The 21,811-nt window shown below is 39.7% G+C and overlaps 1 protein-coding gene across 1 annotated transcript in view; it reads right to left on the bottom strand.

Annotated features, from left to right (window-relative positions):
- Positions 1–21,450, bottom strand: part of fam135b (family with sequence similarity 135 member B) — a 36,844-nt gene extending 15,394 nt beyond the window's left edge. The window contains exons 1-6 of the mRNA XM_022753988.1: positions 21,341–21,450; positions 16,993–17,072; positions 8,036–8,175; positions 3,941–4,011; positions 2,704–2,877; positions 1,028–1,154 (exon numbers count right to left, since the gene is read on the bottom strand). Of these exons, the coding sequence (XP_022609709.1) occupies positions 1,028–1,154; positions 2,704–2,877; positions 3,941–4,011; positions 8,036–8,175; positions 16,993–17,072; positions 21,341–21,417 (669 nt within the window). The 5' untranslated portion in view covers positions 21,418–21,450. The remainder of the gene's footprint in view (positions 1–1,027; positions 1,155–2,703; positions 2,878–3,940; positions 4,012–8,035; positions 8,176–16,992; positions 17,073–21,340) is intronic.
- Positions 21,451–21,811: the final 361 nt, after the last annotated feature.

The following is a 21,811-nucleotide window of genomic DNA, read 5'->3' as shown; positions in this document are numbered from 1 at the left end:
TATTATATTTTATCTTATTGTTAAATTGTTTTATATATGTTTAAGATATCTGAGCTGCAGTACTTGTTTCATCTTTGTTTATATTGATTTTCTTCTCATGTTTATTGTCATGCACCAAAACACCAAAGCAAATTCCTTGTATGTTGAAAACCTACTTGGCAGTAAACCACATTCAGATTCAGATTCAGATTCATAATAATTTACATCAAAAAACTGAATCAACATCTGCAAACAAGAGCAGATTACGTGCCAAGTTTGTTTTAGCAGCTTCCTAAAATGATTTCAGTTGTTAACTGTTTGTGCGACAAGATTTTCCAGCTGCGCAGAAAGACGTGGAACTGTTTAGGTAATAAACCTGTAATGAAATATTTAAGCACATGTAAACTAAAACATCTGTAATACTGATTAATAATTATGATAACAGTAATTGCATTATAATTTCTGTCATCATATAGTAGTATAGTGTGTAAATGAGCATAGAGGCTTGAGAGGGAGGTGACAAGACTACACCATCATTTCCAGTGAGAGCTACTATCACTTCCAGATGCGAGGGCCGGAGCCTACATGCCCGGGCAGGTGGGTTAATCAGATATTATGAAAAGCCGCGGTGCAGCACAGTAATAATCTCTGTGTCGGCCTCTGGTCTTTAAGCCTCCAAGACTCCACAGAGGCCAGACAAATGACCGATTCCGAGGGACAGACAGGTCCAGGATCTGTAATCCTAGACCAGAAAGACTCTCTGCTCAGCTCTTGGGCTGAATCCTGTTGCCTCTGGATGACAAGCCAAAACAAATCACAGCTAAATCCACCGGCCGCTAAACCGAGATCACGTTTACGTCATCACTTGGCATTAGGTGCTTGCTTCCAAAAAAAAATTAAAAAAAAAAAAAAAAAGGAACAACCAGCTGAACTGGGACAACGCCCGGCTCATTTTGAGACATTTTTAAGCTTTTTGTGAAGCAAAATGGGCTTTGACTCTGCGTGACTTTCTATTGGAACACTGCTGAACACCTAAAGGTTAACATACCTCAGAGATGACAGGCTTGCAGTAGCCAGCTCCGAACACGAGGTTCTCTACAGACATGGCAGATGGGTCGCTCGCGCTCTCTGGCGAGCCCTTACCCAGCCAGGAGCCCTTCCCTGTACGTGCAAAGCTGGAGAGAGAGAGAACAGGGAGGACACATGCAGGGACAAACCATGAGTGTCGTGTGTATGTGTGTGAAGGAAGACAGATAAACTGAGAGACGGGAGCTGCTCCAATCAGTCAAGTGCTGCGGTAATCTATGTAATGCATGGCTAAAGACTGAGTTTATGATATTGACAGCCAAACTCATCAGGTAAGTGTTTGGAAAACTATCCATTAACGCAGCTAACCGATACACTCCTAACTGTGACTGCCAAAACAAATACAGCAGGGAAAAAGCTGTGTGTTCACTTTCTTGAGTTCTTCTCTGTTCTTGATATTCATGCAACTGCAAAGTATATTGTAGTTTACCTCAAAAACTCTGAATCTCTCGAGTCTAAACTGTTCTACAATTAAATAACCAACAACAAAGACTCATTCCCCCGATTTTTAAAACCATTCCCCCGAACATTGGTCCAATCATAATTTAGCAAACATAGCTTGGCACAGCAGGCCTGTCAAGCTTTGGATTTCTCCACATGCCAAAGTGGTGTGCATGGTGCTGTAGTAAGAGCAATACACTGCATGTTAATGAATGCCGAATGTGGTTTCTTGACGGGAGCGGGTGGTGGTGATTGTCGCTTGGCAAGAGTTCACAAGACAATAGGTTATAATACGTCCCCTGAACAGGGCTACGTCTTCGGGGCAGATTGGAGACTACAGTGAGTCGCTGTCGGAAAGTGGCACGACGGGCCAGGGCTAACTGGATAGCATGCTAACTTCATTAGAAGAAAAGACGTGATAGAGACAAGAGCTAACATTGGCGTTGCTTTCCACAGCTGGAGACAGCTCTTGGTGAGTAGAGGAATGAAGTTTGATGCTGAACTCTGGACTGGTGAGTAAACAGCTGCTAATGCTAATGCTGGCTATGTAGCAATAGCGAAACTTACAAAAAGTTCCTTTAGATCGCTCTGCAGTGAACTGCCTAGCATATCTGGCTAACAAACCAATTACCACAGTCTGACTGACTTATCTAACTTGCATAAGCATCAGTCTGATCTTACATTTTTCCTTATCTTACTTAAAATAAAAGGACTAATTAGCCCTACACTGCAAAACAAAGACAAAGCTGTCCTCTACACAGATCACTATACTGAGTTTTTTTTTTAGCCTGCTAAAAAACATTATAAATCCAACTAGAGACTGCAACTCATGGAACTAACATTAGTTTAATTAGCTAGCTAACAGCTGATAAACTCTGCCAATTGTCATTTCAGCAGGTAAAATCAATGGTTGCCAGTTGGAGTGGAGAAGCCTGCTTTTCTCTACATCTGCCTGAAACCCCGGACCCTTGTTTTCAGAAATTACTATGAATTTTGAGAGATAAACTGGCTGCTGTTACTGTAAACAGTATGTGCAGCGCAAGACTGAAAGGCTTGAAATTGTATAGCAGCACTAAGAGCAGAGCTTAGCAAACAATTGGGTCCTTGAGATTACATCATATCAAATACGTGTTTGTGCTTTGTGTGAATTCAAAATCTGCCAAATGTAAATGATTGTTAAGCTCCTCTTAACTCTACCTGATTAGCGGCTGATGTAAGGCAACCAGTGAGGCATGTATGGAGACGGAAATGACGGACAGGTGGAAGTAGTCGAACATGACAGGGACGTGGTGGTGGAGGCCTCTCCGCGGGTTGAAGTGGAGGCTGAGGGTACGACTGCTGATCAGCGGGACAGTCATGATCTCTGCCAGCCTGATAAATGGAAAGAGAGACAGATGTTTCACTAGTACACAAATAACAAACACATTTATATAGCACTTGAAGTGATAAACTGCAAAACACTTGTTTTTGCTATTCTCCCCATCTTATTCCAAATATATCAAACACGTCTGACAACGGACTGAAAAAAATGAACACACAGTAAAAGTAGTTAACAAGTAAACACAACTAAAACCAACAGATAACAAAAAATCTATTAAAAATAGACTGGAGCTTTATTACAGTGCTAAAGTAATATCCAAAACTACAGAGAATTCAGATTATTTAAAGGACATTAAGTGATTTTATTGCACATACTTAAAAGAAATTTTTACATCTATTACCGCTGACCCTGGAGAGTTTGTATGCAGTATGCAGAGAGTGGGAGCCATCACTGACAAATATCTTTACCTTTTGTCAGACTTTTTAAAGATGTCTGGGAACGTGGACTCGTTCTCACAATAATCTAATGTTTTATTGTCCTCGCAGCTCTGAAAGAAAGAGTCTGAGAAAAAGTCTGAATCTTGACTGGAATGATAATGGAGACCTGGAAGGTATTCTCCAGTCACACAGACTCAGAGTAAAAGCAGTCAGAGTCAATGCTGTGATATAGAGAAGGTGCTCCATAATTCAGTCCTTGTGTAGTGTTGACAAGTACTATAATCACACAGGTATGACCAAAAACAGTGAAGGTTTAAACACAGAAAAACACAACAGTCACCACACTGCAGTAATGCACAGCTGCTGGTCGATACAAGGGCCGAGCTCCAACAAAAATCGTTCCTTTTGCAGTTTATGCTAATGCAATCTATCCATTTCTTCTTCTATTTGTCCCAAGCAAACAAACAAATCACTGTAATCATGTATTGTCAGCACAGAAGTTGTGATCAGGTGCTTAAAGAGATGGCTATGAGCCAAAGAGCATAATAGCCCTTATTCATGTCTAGTTTGCATCGGAGAGTCTAGTATTCTCTCTCTCTCTCTCTCTCTCTCTCTCTCTCTCTTAAAACACACACTTACACACACACACACACACACACACTGCTCAAAAACCTACTGTTGCTCATTGTCAGTGAAATGAAGATCCAGCTTCAACTGAAAGTCCACCTCACTCAAGGCTTCCTCCACCTGCAAAACATTGGTGCATTAGTGTCGTTAGTGCATGAACAATACAGGAAAACGGTGACATGGAGGGGCTGGACAAAATAATGAAAACACCTCTGGACTTTTCTTATTAAATTGAGACACACACTGTTACAACGACGCGTCATGTTTTAGCTTGAATTCCAGTTTGGGTATTCATTATTATTTGTGAGTTTTCGACATGACTCAGCAAATAAAGCTACAAAAAGACCCGATCGGTTTCGCCGAGGAAATCTGTTTATGTTTAATGGGTTAAATTTAGCGCAAATTTTTACTGAATGTTCAGAAATTTTGAATCAATGCACATTCTGGTGTGTGAACATTAGGACTGGGGCACATCATTAGTTGGTCAACAGTTGGTGATCCTAATTCTCCATTTGGGTGCCATTACAGCACTGCAGAAGAGGAAACAAGAAGACGATGCAATTAAAAGAGCATTAGTTCCTCCTCAAATTATCTAAGACCAAGTGGAAAAGATGACGCAAATATGGCATTTCTGTTTATTTCACATTTTAACTCAAGGAAGGTTACAGTCTCCTCATCACTCCGCTCAGATCTGGTGTTTTCATCTGCCCCTTTTGTTAGTCTCTCGAGTGGAGAAGAGGCTTCAGTGAATGTTAAAGTGCTGAAAGTGTCTCTCTCCTGCATCTTGCTGCTCTCCGTCTGGACATCTTCACCTTTCTGCACTCCTTCCTGACTGAACAAGCTTTAGGATTATTCCTTTCAACTGACAGGAAAACAAATCAGATGTGCAATAGCAATATAGAAGAAAAAAATATATAATATAAATATATAAAAAAAAAGGAAACACTTCTGTGGTAATATTCAAAATATTTACCACTAACCAACGACACACAAGTGACAATGCTGAATCCTGTATTTCCCTGGCTCAGTATCTTACATTTCAAAAAGACCTACTGCGGATCTTGCACAGAACCCTGCGCTTTGATTAACAGAAAGGAAGAAAGGCTCAGGTATTATGTTACATGTAAACTGAATAAATGTGTCTGTGAGAGCTCTCTTTGCATAACGAGTCATTAAAAGCTTCCAAAAAAGCTCCTTGACATTGGTCTTCCAACTCTCAATAAATCTCCTTTGGTGCTCTGGTGGTAGCGGTGGAGAGCCCTCACTCTAAAATATCCCAGAGGTATTTATATATTGTATAATCTACATAATTTTAATACTCATTAAAACCTTTTGGTGACCCCCTTTGTGGCCTGTGTGGACACATACATGCATCCCTTGTGTTCCTCCACTCATTTATTCATGTTTTTCCTTTTAATTTCTCACTCATCAGTATTTCAAACATGGAATCAATTAAGAGGAAGAGTGATCACGAGTATTCAGCAAGAAATATGGTGGCTATACAGTACACTTGGGTGTAGATGAATACTGCTGTTTGCCATGCAGCCGACTGTGACTGATCTTGTTTGCAATGCTGATTCTGCCACTTCAAAGTTCTTTTTTAATTTAGTGTTTATGTTCTCTGTGTGGGCTACAAACTGTATCCCTGCATTTCTTTTAATCCAATCTGGGGCTGAACAGAATTGAATCGCTCTCATGTTCAGAGTGACACGGACGATCACGGTGCGCCTATTTAAATTTGAACAACAAAGTGGCAAAATAAAAAAAAAATTAAAAAAAAGGTACGAGCAAACAAAGGCGGCGCCGACAGTGGATGTAATGGAGTCTTTTGAAGATTGAGATACAGCGTTAGCGTCGCCGGTTATACTACACAGTTCTTCCTCTCTTTCTCCTAAAATTAGACCAAAACACACATATAGTAAACGTACAGATCTGCAGTTCTGTCCAATACTGATGTTCTCATTGATTAAACATACATGTGGGTATACATTGGGGAAATGAGGGGCTATTTTTGTCTGTGCTATCTGTAGCTGTCAGCAGCAGATAACCTCCGGAAGGTTAATGAGCGGGGAGCCTTTGGGAGAGCTTACAGCTGAAATGTGATATGCCTTTAAGCTCCTCTGTCTCCATACCTTTACATGAACATGTACAATTGGGATTCATGCAAAGTCGTGTCAGAGAGAATATCCACATTGTGACTGAAGCGGGGATCCTTCCCCAGTTAACCAGGCGTCTGCACTGTAGACATGTGTCAGACAGCAGATGAGAGATGGCGCAGAGTAATGTCAATGTGTGAGCTATGGCTATCATATGGATGATTAGCTTCGAGAGAGGGCCATCTTAACTTCTCCACATCTCAGCCTCGGGGCCTGTCTCATCGCTGTCACTGCTGATCAATTTGAGGTCTGGTGGCTACCAACAAAAAAAAAAAAAAAAAAAAAAAAAAAAAAAAACCAACAACAACGAAAACAGGCAGAGTGGATTTTTGGGGTCGCGCCCACGGTTAAACCGCAGAAGACAGTACATCAATAACTGTCTGACAGGTTTACACGCCTGATCATTTGAGCTGAACACGGGCAGTCTGGGGCAAAGGCAATTTGCATTTGTCTGTCAATTAAAGCACATTAATTCTAAGAGGCACGTCATTGAACTCAATAATCCTTGTACTGATTTTATGTCTATAATGGTTACCACAGAGGAAATTTGCCATTCTGTGGAATTTGAGGGCTCAAACTCCAGCGCATCATTTCACCACCTTTTCGTAACCTGGTGTCCGGGGTATCACAAACATCTTGCAAGTAGGGACCCAAAGAGAAGGACAGGACCCTGGGCAGATGTTTGTCCCATGGACTAGCAACTGATGATGGCTATCTTACCTCAAGAGTCTTTAAAAGCCTGTGTTCTCCACCACTGATGATCAATCTGTTTATGCCTATATTTACTTCAGTTTCTGCACTTTGATGAGGGGAGGGGCCATAGTGTGTCTGTGAAACATAGCAATCAATTGTTCCCAGTGCGGGGATCTGGCTCCATACCTCCTCCAGAAGCTTGAAAGCTAAATCTGAGGGGGTGCATAATGATTAACAGGAGAAATCGGGAGATTGGCTCCCGAGCCTCTTGTCTGCTATCGCTTTTGCTTTATCGTCAAAGCACTTTGTAAAGTTTGTTTTTAAAAGGTGCTATGTAATATTCTTTGATTTTTTGTCTTTTGTTTTCTTTTCTTTTTTGTTTTCAGTTTCTTTTTCTTGCTATGCTGTATTTCACAGACCACTAACAAATTATGGTCTAGATATGATGCAAATTTGTTACATCAACATGCTAACATGATCACTATGACAATGCTAGCAGGATGATGTTTAGCAGGTATAATATTTACCATGTTCACTGTCTTCAGTTAGCATTTTGGCATGCTAACCTTCACTATTTAGCACTAAAACAACGTACAGCATCAGTTGTTGCTGAGATACATTAGTCAAGGCTAACAAACACATTAAGCATGGCTTAAGAGTTTAGGAATCACTGCTTCAGATTACTCAAGCATCACACACATTAGCTTTAAGCATATACACATATATATTTGTTGATAGTACGTTCAGAGTTAGCATGTTAACGTTACCAATAAGGTCCCCTGAATTTATCACTAGCTGCTTTTGAGAAACAAAGTTAGTAGGTATCTAAAGAGCTGCTAAATGTGTAGCGACAGATTCAGCTAGCCAGCAATAGTTAAAGTCTACTAAAAACATGACAGAGCAAGTATTATTATTATTCAGAATATTGATATTACTTCTTCACTTGTTATGTTAGATACAGTATCTGCTCTAATTAACTGGCTTAAAGCTCTGTGTTATGAGAAGACAGTATTGTTGGTGTCCAATGGTAAGAGCGGGGAAATGTGTAGAAGGGAAGAGAGGATAAAATGCATTCATTAATGGCCATTAATATGTTGTAAAGACACAAGCTGCAGCTATGGCACAAAACTGTAATACAGCTGTTTTCACTGTAATTATTCGTCATGCATTTTACAGCAGCTACTGATAAAATGCAACGAACCATATGGCATTCCCTATTCTCTCTTCTTTTTCTTTTTTTTAAGCCTTAACAGGAAGTGTGTGTGTGTACAGAAAATGTCACCAGCATGACTCACCCTTTCTCCGTCCAATAGCAGGTGGACTTTGAAGATCATACAGTCGTTCACCACAATCTCCTCATTTCTGTAAAGGATCTGAAATATCCGGCTGAACACGGTGCCGTCGTAGATCCCCGCGGAGCTGAAGCTGCATTCGCCTGAGTTGGGACACAACAGAGTGCACAGTGACTATCAGCTCAATGCCACAGCAGTATCACTGCAGTCATAATGTCACACAAATTTTATGTAATGTTGCATAAATGTCACACCATGCTGAGATTTTACGCCATAAAACAATATTAAACATGAATATTGGAGTTGTCTCTAATTTGGCAAATGCATCACACCTAATATTGTCATTATGTGCTCAGATTTTTAAATACGTACCCATATTTGAATACAGCCAGGCTAGCTGTTCCCCCTGCTTCCAGTATTTATGCTAAGCTAAGCTAACAACTGCTGGTTGTAGCTTCACATTTAAAGTTTTGTGGTGGAATCATCACAGTTAGTGGATTCACTCCTGGGGGGCAAAACGCCTGAGCTGAGTTCAGCTTTGGTGAACTTTGACCCACAAGCACCCTCGACCAAAAGCAAGCCGTCTCGACAGTACCGACCTCTTAAGGGGACAGAGTGCCCAAAATGGAGAAAGATATCATAGCAAGAGCTTTATTGGTATCTGTAGTCAGGAGTGCTTCTAAATCTGCACACATTTTCGAGCACAGCAAGAAGTTGAAAAAGATAGATTTTTATGTGCTGAACACATTTATGCATCAAAACTATGTGTACCCACAATTGTGGTGTTTTCGATTTTCCACCGTCTCCCATGTTCCAGCTCTTTTGTGTGCGGTGTGTACTCTTTGCTACTAGCGCATTCTCCCTGGCAGGACTGCAGTCACTGAGGCAGAGCTGCTGTCCAGCTGGGAGCTGTGAGAGGTCTTTGAAATCTCCTGCTGAGGTTGTGCTCTTTTCTGTCTCATTCCTACTCTCTCTCCCTCCGCAGGCCTCCCCCTGATAATGCTGTCACTACTTGCAGCATCAAGCAGCCCCAGCCAGGATGACGTGGGATGTGTGGGAGCCTGACTGTTGTCAAAGACTTGGTGGATATGTGACAGAGACGGCGTAATCCCTCCGGAGATGTACTGTATGTGGACAGAGTGGCGGCTTGGTGTTAGCCCTGACCCCTCAGCCCTCGTGTAACTTTTTGTTTCCCTGTATTTACCTGGGTTTCTGTCCAGTGGCTAAAGAAAGTTTAGGTTCAAGACTCTGAAGTGTTCAGAAGAATTATCATAAATGATTCTGTGTGTGTTTGACCTGTGAGGGAGTTCAGACCTCGCCCAGGTGCTCCCATGCCCTCTCTCATGTGCTGTGCAGCCAAAGTCACAAAATCAATGAACTATAGCTGCTGCAGTTGCCCCCGCCATTTTTTTTCCCCACACTCACACAATACTGTACTGGTTTTGAATGCCTGTTTGTTTTACTGCATCGATTAAACATTACACCATGTGCCAGGGGAGCGGAAGTGATAAGAGATTGATAACAAAGCTGCTTTGCTGAGCTCTCCGCTTTGACATTGATAGCTGTACTACTTGCATACAAGAGGAAAGCAAGGACAGCAACACCTGTACAATATACAATGTAATACAACCCACTACAACAGCCTGCACACATAGGGCCTTATATTACTATACTTTTAAAGTTAAGAGTTTAGTTGAGACAGAAATTGTTATTGTTGGAGTTTACACTTGAGTTGCATTGAATTTCATTGGTGTATTGTGACGTATACCTAATACTGTTCTCTCATGTTTTTCCGTGTTTTAATCAAAGCGAGATTCTAAAGGTTTGCCGGACATCAGCCACTGTGGCTACAAGTCGTATAAGTAGCTAATAGTCCTGCTTCACAGTAATCTGTGTCTGTATCTGTCTAATTAAAGTTTTATTTATTTATTTAGTCAATATAAGCTACAGGTCACCCCAGACCAAGTAACACTATAGCAGCAAAACTACTGACTGCATTTAAATGACCAAAGGTGTGTTTTATTACATATTAATTCTACCTTTCAAGTATAGAAGGAGAGATGTGTTATTTCTTCTATCGAAAATTGCACAGTGTCACTTTAATATCTATGGAAGACATCTGCCATTGCTGAAAATAAAATAAAAAATCATGAAAATAAAAATACCAATGGTCAAAAAATTTAAATTATAAGATACTAGTCACAACTGCAACTTATTTTAAGTCGTAGTCATAAGGTAAGTTTTAAAAAATGAGACAAGTCAAAAGACAAGACTTACTAACTCATATCTTATTCTTAGTATCTCATGGTTTTATGACATTATGCTGATTATGTCACTTGCTTTAGAAAGCTGTCAAGAATTTAAAGTGAGTCCAGTTGCACATGAATTAACACTATTTATTTTAAATATCATACAGGACAACAATTATAAAAAACAAATACTCACAGTCAATTATAAGTAAAAAATAACAAGGCTATTTGCTTCAAATTTGCTTTTTAATTGTTACTTATTTCGTCAAATATTTGGGAGTGAGTCAAAATAATGGCTTTTAATATCACCATTATGTCATAATAAGAAGAATTTAAATTCAATTAAATGAGAATCTTCACAGAGAGATTTAATCTATTTTCTTCTCCTGGCAGAAATGGCCTTCAATAAATGTCAGAGTAAACTACAATTTGCAGAAAGGTTTACCTCATTTTCCTGACACCAAAGTATGTTTAACACTATGAAAAAAACTGCAATGTTCAATAGTATTTCCATGCTGTTCTTGTTGGATATAAATGTGATTAACATAGAGTTTACTGCTTCCATTCATGTTTATAGTGTGTTAAACCAAGAGAAACACATCAAACCCGCCCTGTTCGTACATTTTGGTACACTGCAGTTCTCACAGGTGTTGGGGCGTTATCACATCCTGCACATTAAAACCTGCTGAAATGCCCTTAAGCTTTAGCCACAGTAAGTCTGTGCTGGAAATAATCTGCTTTTCAGCCTCTGGTGCTCTACATCTGGTGTGTGTGGATGTGTGTGTGTGTGTGTGTGTGGGTGTAAGTGTGTGCTAGTCACTCCCTATCAGTAAAACACACGAAACTCTCTACGCAGAGTTGTTCTTCATGATACCAATACGAGGGAGTATCTTCGTCTGCGCAGTTGGACCCACCGTAAACGGCAAATCCAATTCTGCTCGTTAACATTCAGACTTGAAAATCACCATGTTATTGTGCGTGAATCACAGTCATTAAATGCTTCGGTTGAGTGTGTGGCACGATCCTTCACACACAATTCATTTGTCTGAAGGGCACAGACAATTGAAATGTCAAGCATACACTTTCACAGAGAACACAGTAAGGGATTATTTCCTGTGTCAGTGTATGATGAATGTATTTCCTGTCGCTGCTCGGAGCGCTGGCTGGTGCATTTATGCTCAGGATTCAGCGCGTGAGGTGTACAGGCTTAATAGACGACCTTGTGGAAAGAGCTGCAAAGGGGGAGGGGAGGGGAGCAGAGGAGAGGAGGGGAGGAGGGGAGGGCCGCAGCCTTCCAATTACAATATGGATATGATCCTCACTGTAATGTTCGTTGCTGCAGTGTTCCTTATTTGACACACATGCCTAGTAAAATATAGGATTGCAGTCGGTGGATTATATAGATCGGCTACAGAGCGTTAGAGCAGCTACGAAAAGAAAGAAATATTGATCATGCAAGGTGAATCTAATAAAGTGACAATTTACCCAGGTTGATATGCATAAATCTTTAAGGAACGGTTCAGCAATTTTTGGAAAAGCTTATTGGATTTCCTTCTCTCCGTGTGTGAGATTGGAAGATAAAGAGTTGAAGGAGGAGGAAACAAGTAGCTTTGCTCTGTCCAATGTGGAAAAATATGTCCACTAACATCTATACAGCCGACTATTTTAAGATGTATTTTATTTTTGTCTTTGGTTGTTTTTATTTAACTTGTATAGATAATAAACAGACATTAAAAAAGAATTATTTGTCCAGTACTGTAGTGCAGCTATGGTGCGGCATGGCGTATAGCGTATGTAGCGTCACACCATCCAGCAGAACTGAAAGAATGTCACTTTTAAATTTCTATTCATGGGTTCAACAAAAGACATAATGTCAGCTTTTCAATATGTGGTTCCATGTTAAGGCAAATATTTTTTCCACTTTGCACAGAGCCAGGCTAGCTGTTTCCTGCTAGGTTTTATGCTAAGCTAGGCTAACCACATTGTTATTTCAGCTCAAAACCAAATCTGAACTTGAATTAATTTAGGGGCAGAAGAAATAAGGTATAAACACGGTATAAAACCACCTTTAATGTCCGTTTACACATCAAGCATTCATTTGGTGTGATGTCAGTTTAGCCCCGTCTTAGTCTTTACAAACTGAGGGAAATATCTGACTCTTTAGTGGCTAAATGTTTGCTGGCTAGTTGCTAATATTGCTGCCTCCTGCATCTGAACACAGTGCTGATGAAACCAGTGAGAATGAACTGTTGCTGGCTGGAAAATCAGAGCAATGAACTGACACTAATAAACTCCACAAAGCTGAGGGGAGCAGCAGAGTTCATCAATACGAGAGACCCCTTTCACATAAAAGTACACTCATGTGATCCACTGGTATTATTACAATATTGATTATAGCCACTTGAACGCATAGATATGTTATTGATTTCAATCTTCTGAACTCACTCACTGGAAAGAAAGCACATAAGTGTATTTCACAAAAGGTTTAATTACTTTAGTGTGTGTGTGTGTTATATTAACTGACGCAGATTTGTCTGTATTTACACAGTAACTTTGTTTTATACTGAAGCCTCCTCCAGCCGGACAATGCTCTACCTTCTGTTCTTCACCTGACATCATGTAAAACTGCACCTCCAGGATTTAATGCCCTAAAATAGACTATTGAGAGCAAGACTACTGAAATGCTATTTTTATCATTTCCATTGCAAATGTATTAATATTTTGGCTACTTAGGATTTCTTTCTCTCCATCCACAATGAGGTGAGGAAATAAGTCTTCCCTGCTGGTAGTCCTGTCGCTGTGTTTCTGGAGAAAGCGCTCGAAATGACATGAATCACTGTCACAGCTCAGACTAAGACACACTGCCTTCACAATAAGCCACCTCCCTGCCAACACACATGTACACACACACAAACTGCGACTCTTCTAAAGCTGTGAAAACACTGAAACTGATACTGAATCTCCATCGTAGCTTTTACCTTAAGCGCAGGAGCTAAATGCCAAAAATTAAAGTCCTGGTCTCAATAAAACTCCAAACTGAAGCTTAAATCACAGTCAGGGCCTAAATGTCCTCCCAATTTAAAACGTGCTCGCAGGAACAGTGGGCTGCAATGTCCTCACATGTAGAGCTAGATCACACACACACACACACACACACACACACACACACACACACACACGGTGCTCCAGTCATGACAAGCTAAAAATAGCCATTATTACTGTGAATCAGTATTGCCAGTGAAACGGCTTCCTGCATTGCCAAAGATCCAGATTTTAACGCTTGGGCAGGTTCAGAAACACTGTGTCGCAACCCATGAATACAAAAGAGGACAAGGCGTAAGGCATCTTTTATGACAGAAACCATCTGCAAGTATTTAGAAATTCAAAGATGTAAAATGCAGAGTGCACGAAGTAAAGTGCTGGGTTTATTACCTTTTACCTAGTGGGGTGTTTATCTGCAGGATTCTTGATTAAGAAAGAAAACCTTTGATGAAATTAGTTTTAGAGAAAATTATTTAAAACTTAAATGTTCCAGCCACAAATTAACCCCTTAGGCCCTCAGGTATTATTTTTTTGGGCATTTTCAGCTGAATAAAACTTACATACCCATCAGTAACAGCTCCACAATAATGAGGCAGAAATGAACTGGGGCTCTATGGATAAGGGAAAGTGGGGAGTATTTTAAAATGCAGTAAGTCTCCCCGTACCTATCGCCAGGCCAGAGTGAGATCTGCAAAACTCCAAAACTAAAACAAGGTGCTTTATTTTCACCTAATCAAAATTCTGAATTAGAGAGTGAACAATGAGTCAGTTGACACTGCACCTGTTCTAAAAACGCCGCTAAATGAAGCAGAGCTATGCTACATCCATTTTAGTCGTAGCACTAGACAGCCTCTCCATTTTAGCCATTTGGAGCCAAGTGTGCCAAAGAGCTTCTCTGCATCCTGACAGGTAATCTCACTGTAAAATCTTTTTCCATTTCCATTACTAAGGGCTCTGTGCACACAGTACACTCATCAGATATTTAGAAAAGGTGCCATATTTTACACTCTCCCTGTGATTTATTTGAAGTATTGATCAATAAGAAGATATATTTGTGGTTTCAAGAACCCAAAAACCATCTAATGTAGTTTTACATCTCCTCTCTCAGGCTTCTCTCTGGAGCTCTAGTGACAACAGGTCGGTGAGCCAATCAGAAGAGAGGAGGCTCTGAGCCTCTCTTCTGATTGGAACCAAGCTTTCCTTCTGTGGTCGAATAAAAATATAACAGATTTCAGGTAAACACTCAGAGAAACCAAATCCTGCAAGGTTTGGATGGTGGGTCCAGGCGGGCAGTGCTGGCGTCATGGCTGGAGAGTGGTGACCGCTTTGTTGTGACATCACAAAATGACAGAAGTCCTGACGGCTCATTTTAAGACATCGCTTTTGAATCTGGGCTGTGTGCATTTTGTCCATGGATTGCACACTATGATACTGTCACAGTCTTTATATAGCAGCCAGACCTGCTTTTTAATAAATAAATTAAAAAAAACATGGACATCTCACTTAATATGGGACCTTTAAGACACATCCAGCTTTAATCCTATTCTGCCATATTTAGTCTTAAATCCTTTATGACAAGAGTGAATGTTCCTCCTAGAAGAGAAACTCCAATAAAGTTTTGATTTGTTTCACAAATATCTCGACAAAATCACCCAACCATTACGAAGGAAACCAAGAACCAAGAAAACTAAAACTGACACTGATTTACAATTGAAACAAGTGAAACCATCTTGTACCCATTTGGTGTTGGAAGACTATGCTATTATAAATGCAAGCTATTTTCTGCAGTGTGAGTCAGTCAGTCTTCCAACCAGAGACAAGCCAAAAGTCCTAAATCACTGAGACAAGGTGGAACCATAAAATTCCCAGACACCACTCCCATTCTCTGATGTATAACTCCGAACGCTGGGACAACGGCAGGGACACACGTAGAGTTCAAGTTCAAGTTTTTGTCACACACACAATGTCAAGACAAAGGCAGTGAAGTGTTTTCCTGCTGTATTATATGTGTGTGTGTGTGTGTGTGTGTGTGTGTGTGTTAGTATGTATTGTTGTATATATGTTGATTCAACGTTATGTCGTTGGAAAGAATTGATTATCAACAATTAAAAATTAAGGTAAATCCACCAAGACTCAATAAACAGGTGGCAGAGCCTGATGGTTAAGTCACATACCAAATGACTGCTACATCCATGGTTTGACTCCCGGCCGGAGGACCATTGTTGCTTGTCATATGCCTCTCTCTCTCTCTCTCTCTCTCTCTCTCTCTCTCTCTCTATACTGACTATCAAATAAAGCCAAAAAACAATTGGCAGATGTCAAAATATGTGTTTGTTTTAATTTCCTCTGGCATCTGGGGATAGCTCTATTTTAAGAAAGTGATGTCTCTAGTCATTTCTCTCTTCTGAATCCACAGAGGTCAGGAATACAGCCAAGCCATGAAGGACTGAGCCTGTGAGACCACTTCAATCCAGAGACATGTTCATGTTCCCCATCCACATGATTCTAGCTTTAGCACAAAACATATAACACACAAGATTATTGTTTACACACACTTCAAAGACGACCGTAACCAACGCAGTGTGTGTAATTCAGACACAGAACGCCTGGTCGTGAAACGATTCCCTGTGTGAACTGAGATTTTCTCACACTCAGTCTCCTTTGGACGTTGCAGCCACTGTGGATGAAGCCCAACCTGTTCAAACATGATCTAGACTATAGAGAATAGTCAAGCCAACGTCATGTTTGAAGCCCACGTTTGATTAAAATTCAGCTGTTTGCCAGTCAGTGTTAATGCTACCGATGCTGTATGATGGAGAGTGTTTGGTTTATTGTCTTTGATATATTACAGTTCCTGTTTTTGTCCCAACTATTATTTATCTTCATTAAATATACATAACAAAATACATGAATGAATTACTGAACAGGCACAAACTTAACTTCAAAATGTTGACCCCCCCTGACCACTTTGGGGCCGTGGGACAAAGCCTCAGTTTGAAGTGGCTGTTAACATTTCTTGTTTGAAAGTCAAACCACAAAGAGAATGACCACACAGAGATCCAAAACAAACACACAGAGACACAAAATGACTGAGAGTTACTACAAAGAGATGCAAAATGAACACAAACACAAACAAAATGACTACGAGATTGAAAAAGAACCAAAACGAGGCTCGAACGAGACACAATATGACTGCAAAGAGACACAAACAACCACAAAATAACTACAGTGACATGTAAAATGACACTAAGAGACGTGAAACTACCACAAACATGGACTAAATAACGCCAAGCAGACACTAAACTATCACAAGATGACGACAAAAAAGAGACGCAAAATGAGCTCAAAGAGATGCAGAACGACCACAGACGGAAACCACGGGAAACAACGTGGCCCATCCATGACTGAATATGAGTTTTGGTCTGTAAAACCTGAAAACCGTCACTTTTCAAAACAGCTAGCAACAGGTTCATTTAGCAAAAGTGCAAAAAAACAGATTACGATTACTGAGAACCAATATAGAGAGAAGGGAGCTTATCTGCAGATAAGAACGAGTATAGCATGGACAGACTGATGAAGTCTATGTGATGTCTGAAAATATTATGCATGTGTGTGTGTGTGTGTGTGTGTGTGTGTGTGTGTGAGAATGTAAACTTTACTTTGTCTTACCTGCATTGTCTTGTGTTGTCGCTATCAACCTGTGGGGCACTCGAGGTGAGACCTTCAGCCCTGCACGTACCTGGTAGAAACTGAGGGGAGGATAGAAACAGAACAGTCTCACTTACAACTGCATGAAATGAATTTAAATATCTCCAAATGACCTGAAGGTATCAATGAAATAAATCACATCAACAGTAAAAAAAATATACTCTACATGCTGATATTTTTTACAGATCTTTTTAATTTCACCCTTTCATTTTACCGAGTCACCTGTTGTGGACGGACATTTTTCACTGATGATCATATTTGACACTGGAGCCAGTTAAGTTGCAATTTACACCCATGTCAGTTCAGACCCGTGTAATATACTGAATGTTGTGAAGACTCTGAAGGTTTTAAATAAAGATTTGAAGTGTCATAATGTCATTTATGGCCGAAAACCTCAAAGTGACCTTGACCTTTGACCACCAAAATCTAATCAGTTCAACCTTGAGTCCAGTTTCAAATTGTGGAGATGTGTGCAGGTGGAATATGGGATGCAGGTTTTTACATAATAATTTTGATGAGTGCAGCTTCAAAGCTTCAGGAGTGCTCTTCATGACATGCATGATAAGTTAAGAAAGTCATGTTAAACAAAACCATCCATGTATTGTACAAATGTAGCTAAATTATTAAAGGATAAAGGGCAAATGGTAATTAATAATGAAAAGGACATAATAATGCACCTCTATTCAAAGGCTGTTAAGTATAGACTGTATATGGTATCAGATGGCTGCTAGAATTTTACATTTAACATTTAGAGTGAAAGATGAAAATGTATTGATCCACGTTGGAAAATGAGGTTATTAAGTTTATTGTAAAGCAATAGGATAGATAGATCCCAGGAAGAACAGGTTGACTTATGTATGGATTGTTTACGTGGCACTCCAGACGACAGGCGGCAAAGGAAACACATCTTTGAAAAGGTCGCTTTGGCAGTTCAAGTCAATGCAGCTTTGTGTAAAAGCACATCTCAGCTCTCCGGGGACACATCGGCAGTCTGAGAGACCAAAGCGTGGCCGTGAACACGGTCGTCACATCAGTGTGTTAGCGACAGCGCGCCTAAAGATGGAGACCTGACAGAGAAGAGCACGGAAAAAGGTTTTGAAGGTTGATAAATAAATAAAGGGCTGTTTATGGAATGAGACTGGTCAACTCAGTGGATAGTCACTGGTCAGAAGCTGATCCACTACCTCCCACAGCAGAGAGACGTATCTGTGTGCTCAATGTTTATAGTTCAATAAACTTTACTATTATTTACTTTAACTATTAGGTGTAAAAGGCTGTACGGACGCACATTTAAAATATTTCTTGGTAAACAGACGCTGGAAGAAAATCGAAGTTATCAGAAGTTTACATTTTGTTTGCACAGATAGTGGAATAAACAACATTAAGGAAATGCACTTGGGTTTGTGATTTAAGTATCTGAAGCAATCTAGCGCTCTGACTTTGCCTCCATTAGTGGAAACTAAAAGTGCTGTGCTTATTGCCATTGCCTTCTTTACAAATCAAATGCAGATTTAATCACTATTTTTAATGCAATCAGTGTACAACTGGGGCCTTAAGTGTACAGTTGCATGGTCCCCAGTCTGGTGCAGGGATTAGTATTGATTTCAGCAATTACATTTCAGTGTGGGGAGATGTGCAGGTCCTGGTAACTGAACTATTCTTATTCCACAGCGCTTCATTTTTTACATTCAGGATCCAATTCTGTTTCGTTTTCGCATCAGATCTCTGCTGCTGCAATCCACAGCAACATGGGAACCAGTAAAAACAAACATATTAGTGCACTCAGCTGAGGGGATTACCATGATAAAGCTCTAGCCCTGCCCATTTGAGGGGGGAGAATCATTTTGATAAAGCTGGTGTTTCAATGAGCCGGAGGCCGACCAGATGAGAGAATTTAATCTTCCTGCAGACGCATCATGGCAGGATAAACATGGCCCTTTTTTTTATGGCATGGAATATCATGGAAAAATAAACTGGATAAGATAAAATTTTCATTTTAGTGGTTGCATTTGACACTCCTTGTTAATCTGCATGAATGTGTCTGTACTAATTCATATGTTTTTGCCTTAAATGTGCAGATATAGAGAGGTAATGTAAAGCCTCCATTTTAGACCTTTTTGGGCTCATTGAGCATGAATGAATATAAATAATATAAAATGTACATTTTGCACTCTGCATTTGGATAATTTTTAGGTTAAATAAAAAAAGGACAGCTTACTTGGCCACACGAGAGTTAAAAGCACAGTTAGCAGCTACTAAAAAAGTGCTAGCTAGCTAGCTACCTTTCCAGCAGTCTCAGATTAGCTGGTGTTTTTTTATGTTTTTCTTATTTTTCTCCATCGTGTTTAGGTTTAGCTGCTGCTTCACTTCTGATGAACGACAAATCACAGTTAGCATTTAGCTGTGTATATCTCACCTGCTAGCTTATACTTGATATAATGTTAGCTAGCTCTCTCTGGCTTTAGCTGTGTGTGAGTAGATTAAGTGTGACAACTGCTTTGTGAAAGTATCTTGTACGTGACTATAAAACCATTCGTGCTCAAAATCATATTATCTTTACATACTTGTTCTTTATATATGATACATGAACATGATAACAGTATTATATTAGCGCGCCATGTAACATTATCATTTTTTATCCTTCCTTTTATATTCATTCTATAGAATATGAAGGAATGTGATTTTTCTATTATGAGCAAGTTGTGTAATGTTTTTTTCTTTATCGTTTTCATATTATGAGAAGTTACTATATTCCTTTATATTTTATTTATGCTTTATGTATGTTGTGTTAGTGTGTTCTTTCCAGCGTGCTTGTATTAGGTCTAATATATGTGAGGCTGATGCTTTAAGATATTGGCTATAGATCTGTTATTAGTTAATATCAGCTAAACCGATTGTTCTCTTGAAAGACGTTAAAAGTGAGTCATGTTGTTCAGGGGAAAAAGGAGAAATATGACACTCTGCTTTCTGCTTGTGTAAGTGAATATTCCACCATAATGCACTATATATACTTTTATGCTCATTGACGACGGTGCTTTGTGTGATTATTATGGATGATATTCATTCAATTTCCATAACAGCCCCTAGAGCCTACAGTTGATTTTCTCCATTTTGTGGTTACAATAAATTGTACATGCCGTTTCCACAAACGTCACACATTTCCATGGCATAATTTTTTTATTTTGCAGGGCAAATGTCAGAAATTGTCACAGTTCAGTCACATATTAATTCGCTCTTTTCTTGCCTTTGCTAGTATCACTAACTCTTGTCATTTCAGAGACTGCTTCTCCCTCCTGCCCTGCAGTAACCCTAGCGTTTCCCACCTTTCCTCCACCTGACTCCTCCCTGCCCACCTATTCACCTGTTCCTCATTCCCCCCATTCATTCATTCAGTCATTATATACTTTATTTATCCCCTAGGGGGAAATTAGTGTAGTTACTGTGTTTCTAACTAATCATGCAGACTAATCTGTTGTCGGCATGTTGATGACAGGTGTAGTCAACCCATCTAGCAGTGGAAACAGGGTCAATGTAATTTACCAAACAATGATAATTAAATTCAACCTTCATCATTTCAGGATGAGTCATATCCTTATTAGTATTTACCCTTTTATTTTCTGTTTAGCAATGTTATAATCGGTTGAGGGAAAATTCATCTTATACAAAAGGTCAGAACAATCTGTTTTTAACTTGCAATTCCTAAATCAATTAGTAAAGATTATCTGAAATGCAGGAATACATTACCATGTTCATATGAAACTGCCTGTCATTTTGATTTTTCCCTTCAGTCATGGCTGACTATTAGCAGCTCTGAGTACAGGTGTGAACACGTCCAAGACACATTGAGGACACATTTAAGATCCTATCACTCACACCACATTCACAGGTGATCTGGGCCACATTTGGCCACATTTCATTATAACATAAAGGTGTGGACCACCTACTCAACTGATGTCTTCTGCCACAGCTTAATTATTCCCACCACAATTTCATAATGTACCGAAAATATCTTTTGTTTCCTGCCACAATATCAATATAGACTGCCACATATTGAGTTTCTACATATTTTTAAACCATTTCAAATGAGTAAAATTTTATTTAATTGTAAAGCTGTTTCCTGTTCAGTCAGGGTTCATTTTTAGTAGAAGAGAGAAGATAAAAAGAATTATAAAAAGAATTATGACAAATAGAAATGTGTGGATCCTTTGTCAGCAATCAACATGAATATGTTCTGTGAGTTTGCTGACTTGCCAGGTACACAAAAGTCATGACTCCAGAGATGTGATTTCTGCAGAGATAAATTGCTTACCCTCTCTGAAAGAGATCCACATTGTGAAACTTGTGCAACTCTACAGAAAACTCCAGTGTTCCCTGTACTTCAGACATGATATAATCCCACTCATCACCTGTCAAAAGAGAAGACACACAGTAAATATGACACATCAGGAAAAAATAAGCAACAATAAGACAGAATCCACAATGGAAAATAAGACAAATTATGACATTTCTAGAACTAGCTCGCACTGTTATTTTCCTGTGTCGGCTGAGATGATGTGACTCACACAGCCCAATGTGGAGAACTGACGTATGTGACCAAGACAGACAGCTTGGTCTGAATATAGTTTTCATCTTCACTGTTCAGGTAAATGTCAGAAAATGAATACCACCTGTGATGTGATTATTTCAGAGCACTGATGTGTGCTGCTGGAAAGTGCTCTCTTTGTTGTGTCTGTCTTACGTAAGGATCATTTGAGTTCAGCGTCTATTACTGTAAACATCA

This window comes from Seriola dumerili, unplaced genomic scaffold (genome assembly GCF_002260705.1).
Source record: "Seriola dumerili isolate Sdu_G_001 unplaced genomic scaffold, Sdu_1.0 BDQW01000202.1, whole genome shotgun sequence".
In the NCBI taxonomy this organism is placed as follows: Eukaryota; Metazoa; Chordata; class Actinopteri; order Carangiformes; family Carangidae; genus Seriola; species Seriola dumerili.
Note: the sequence above shows the minus strand (reverse complement) of the source record. Positions and strands in the feature narration are given on the sequence as shown.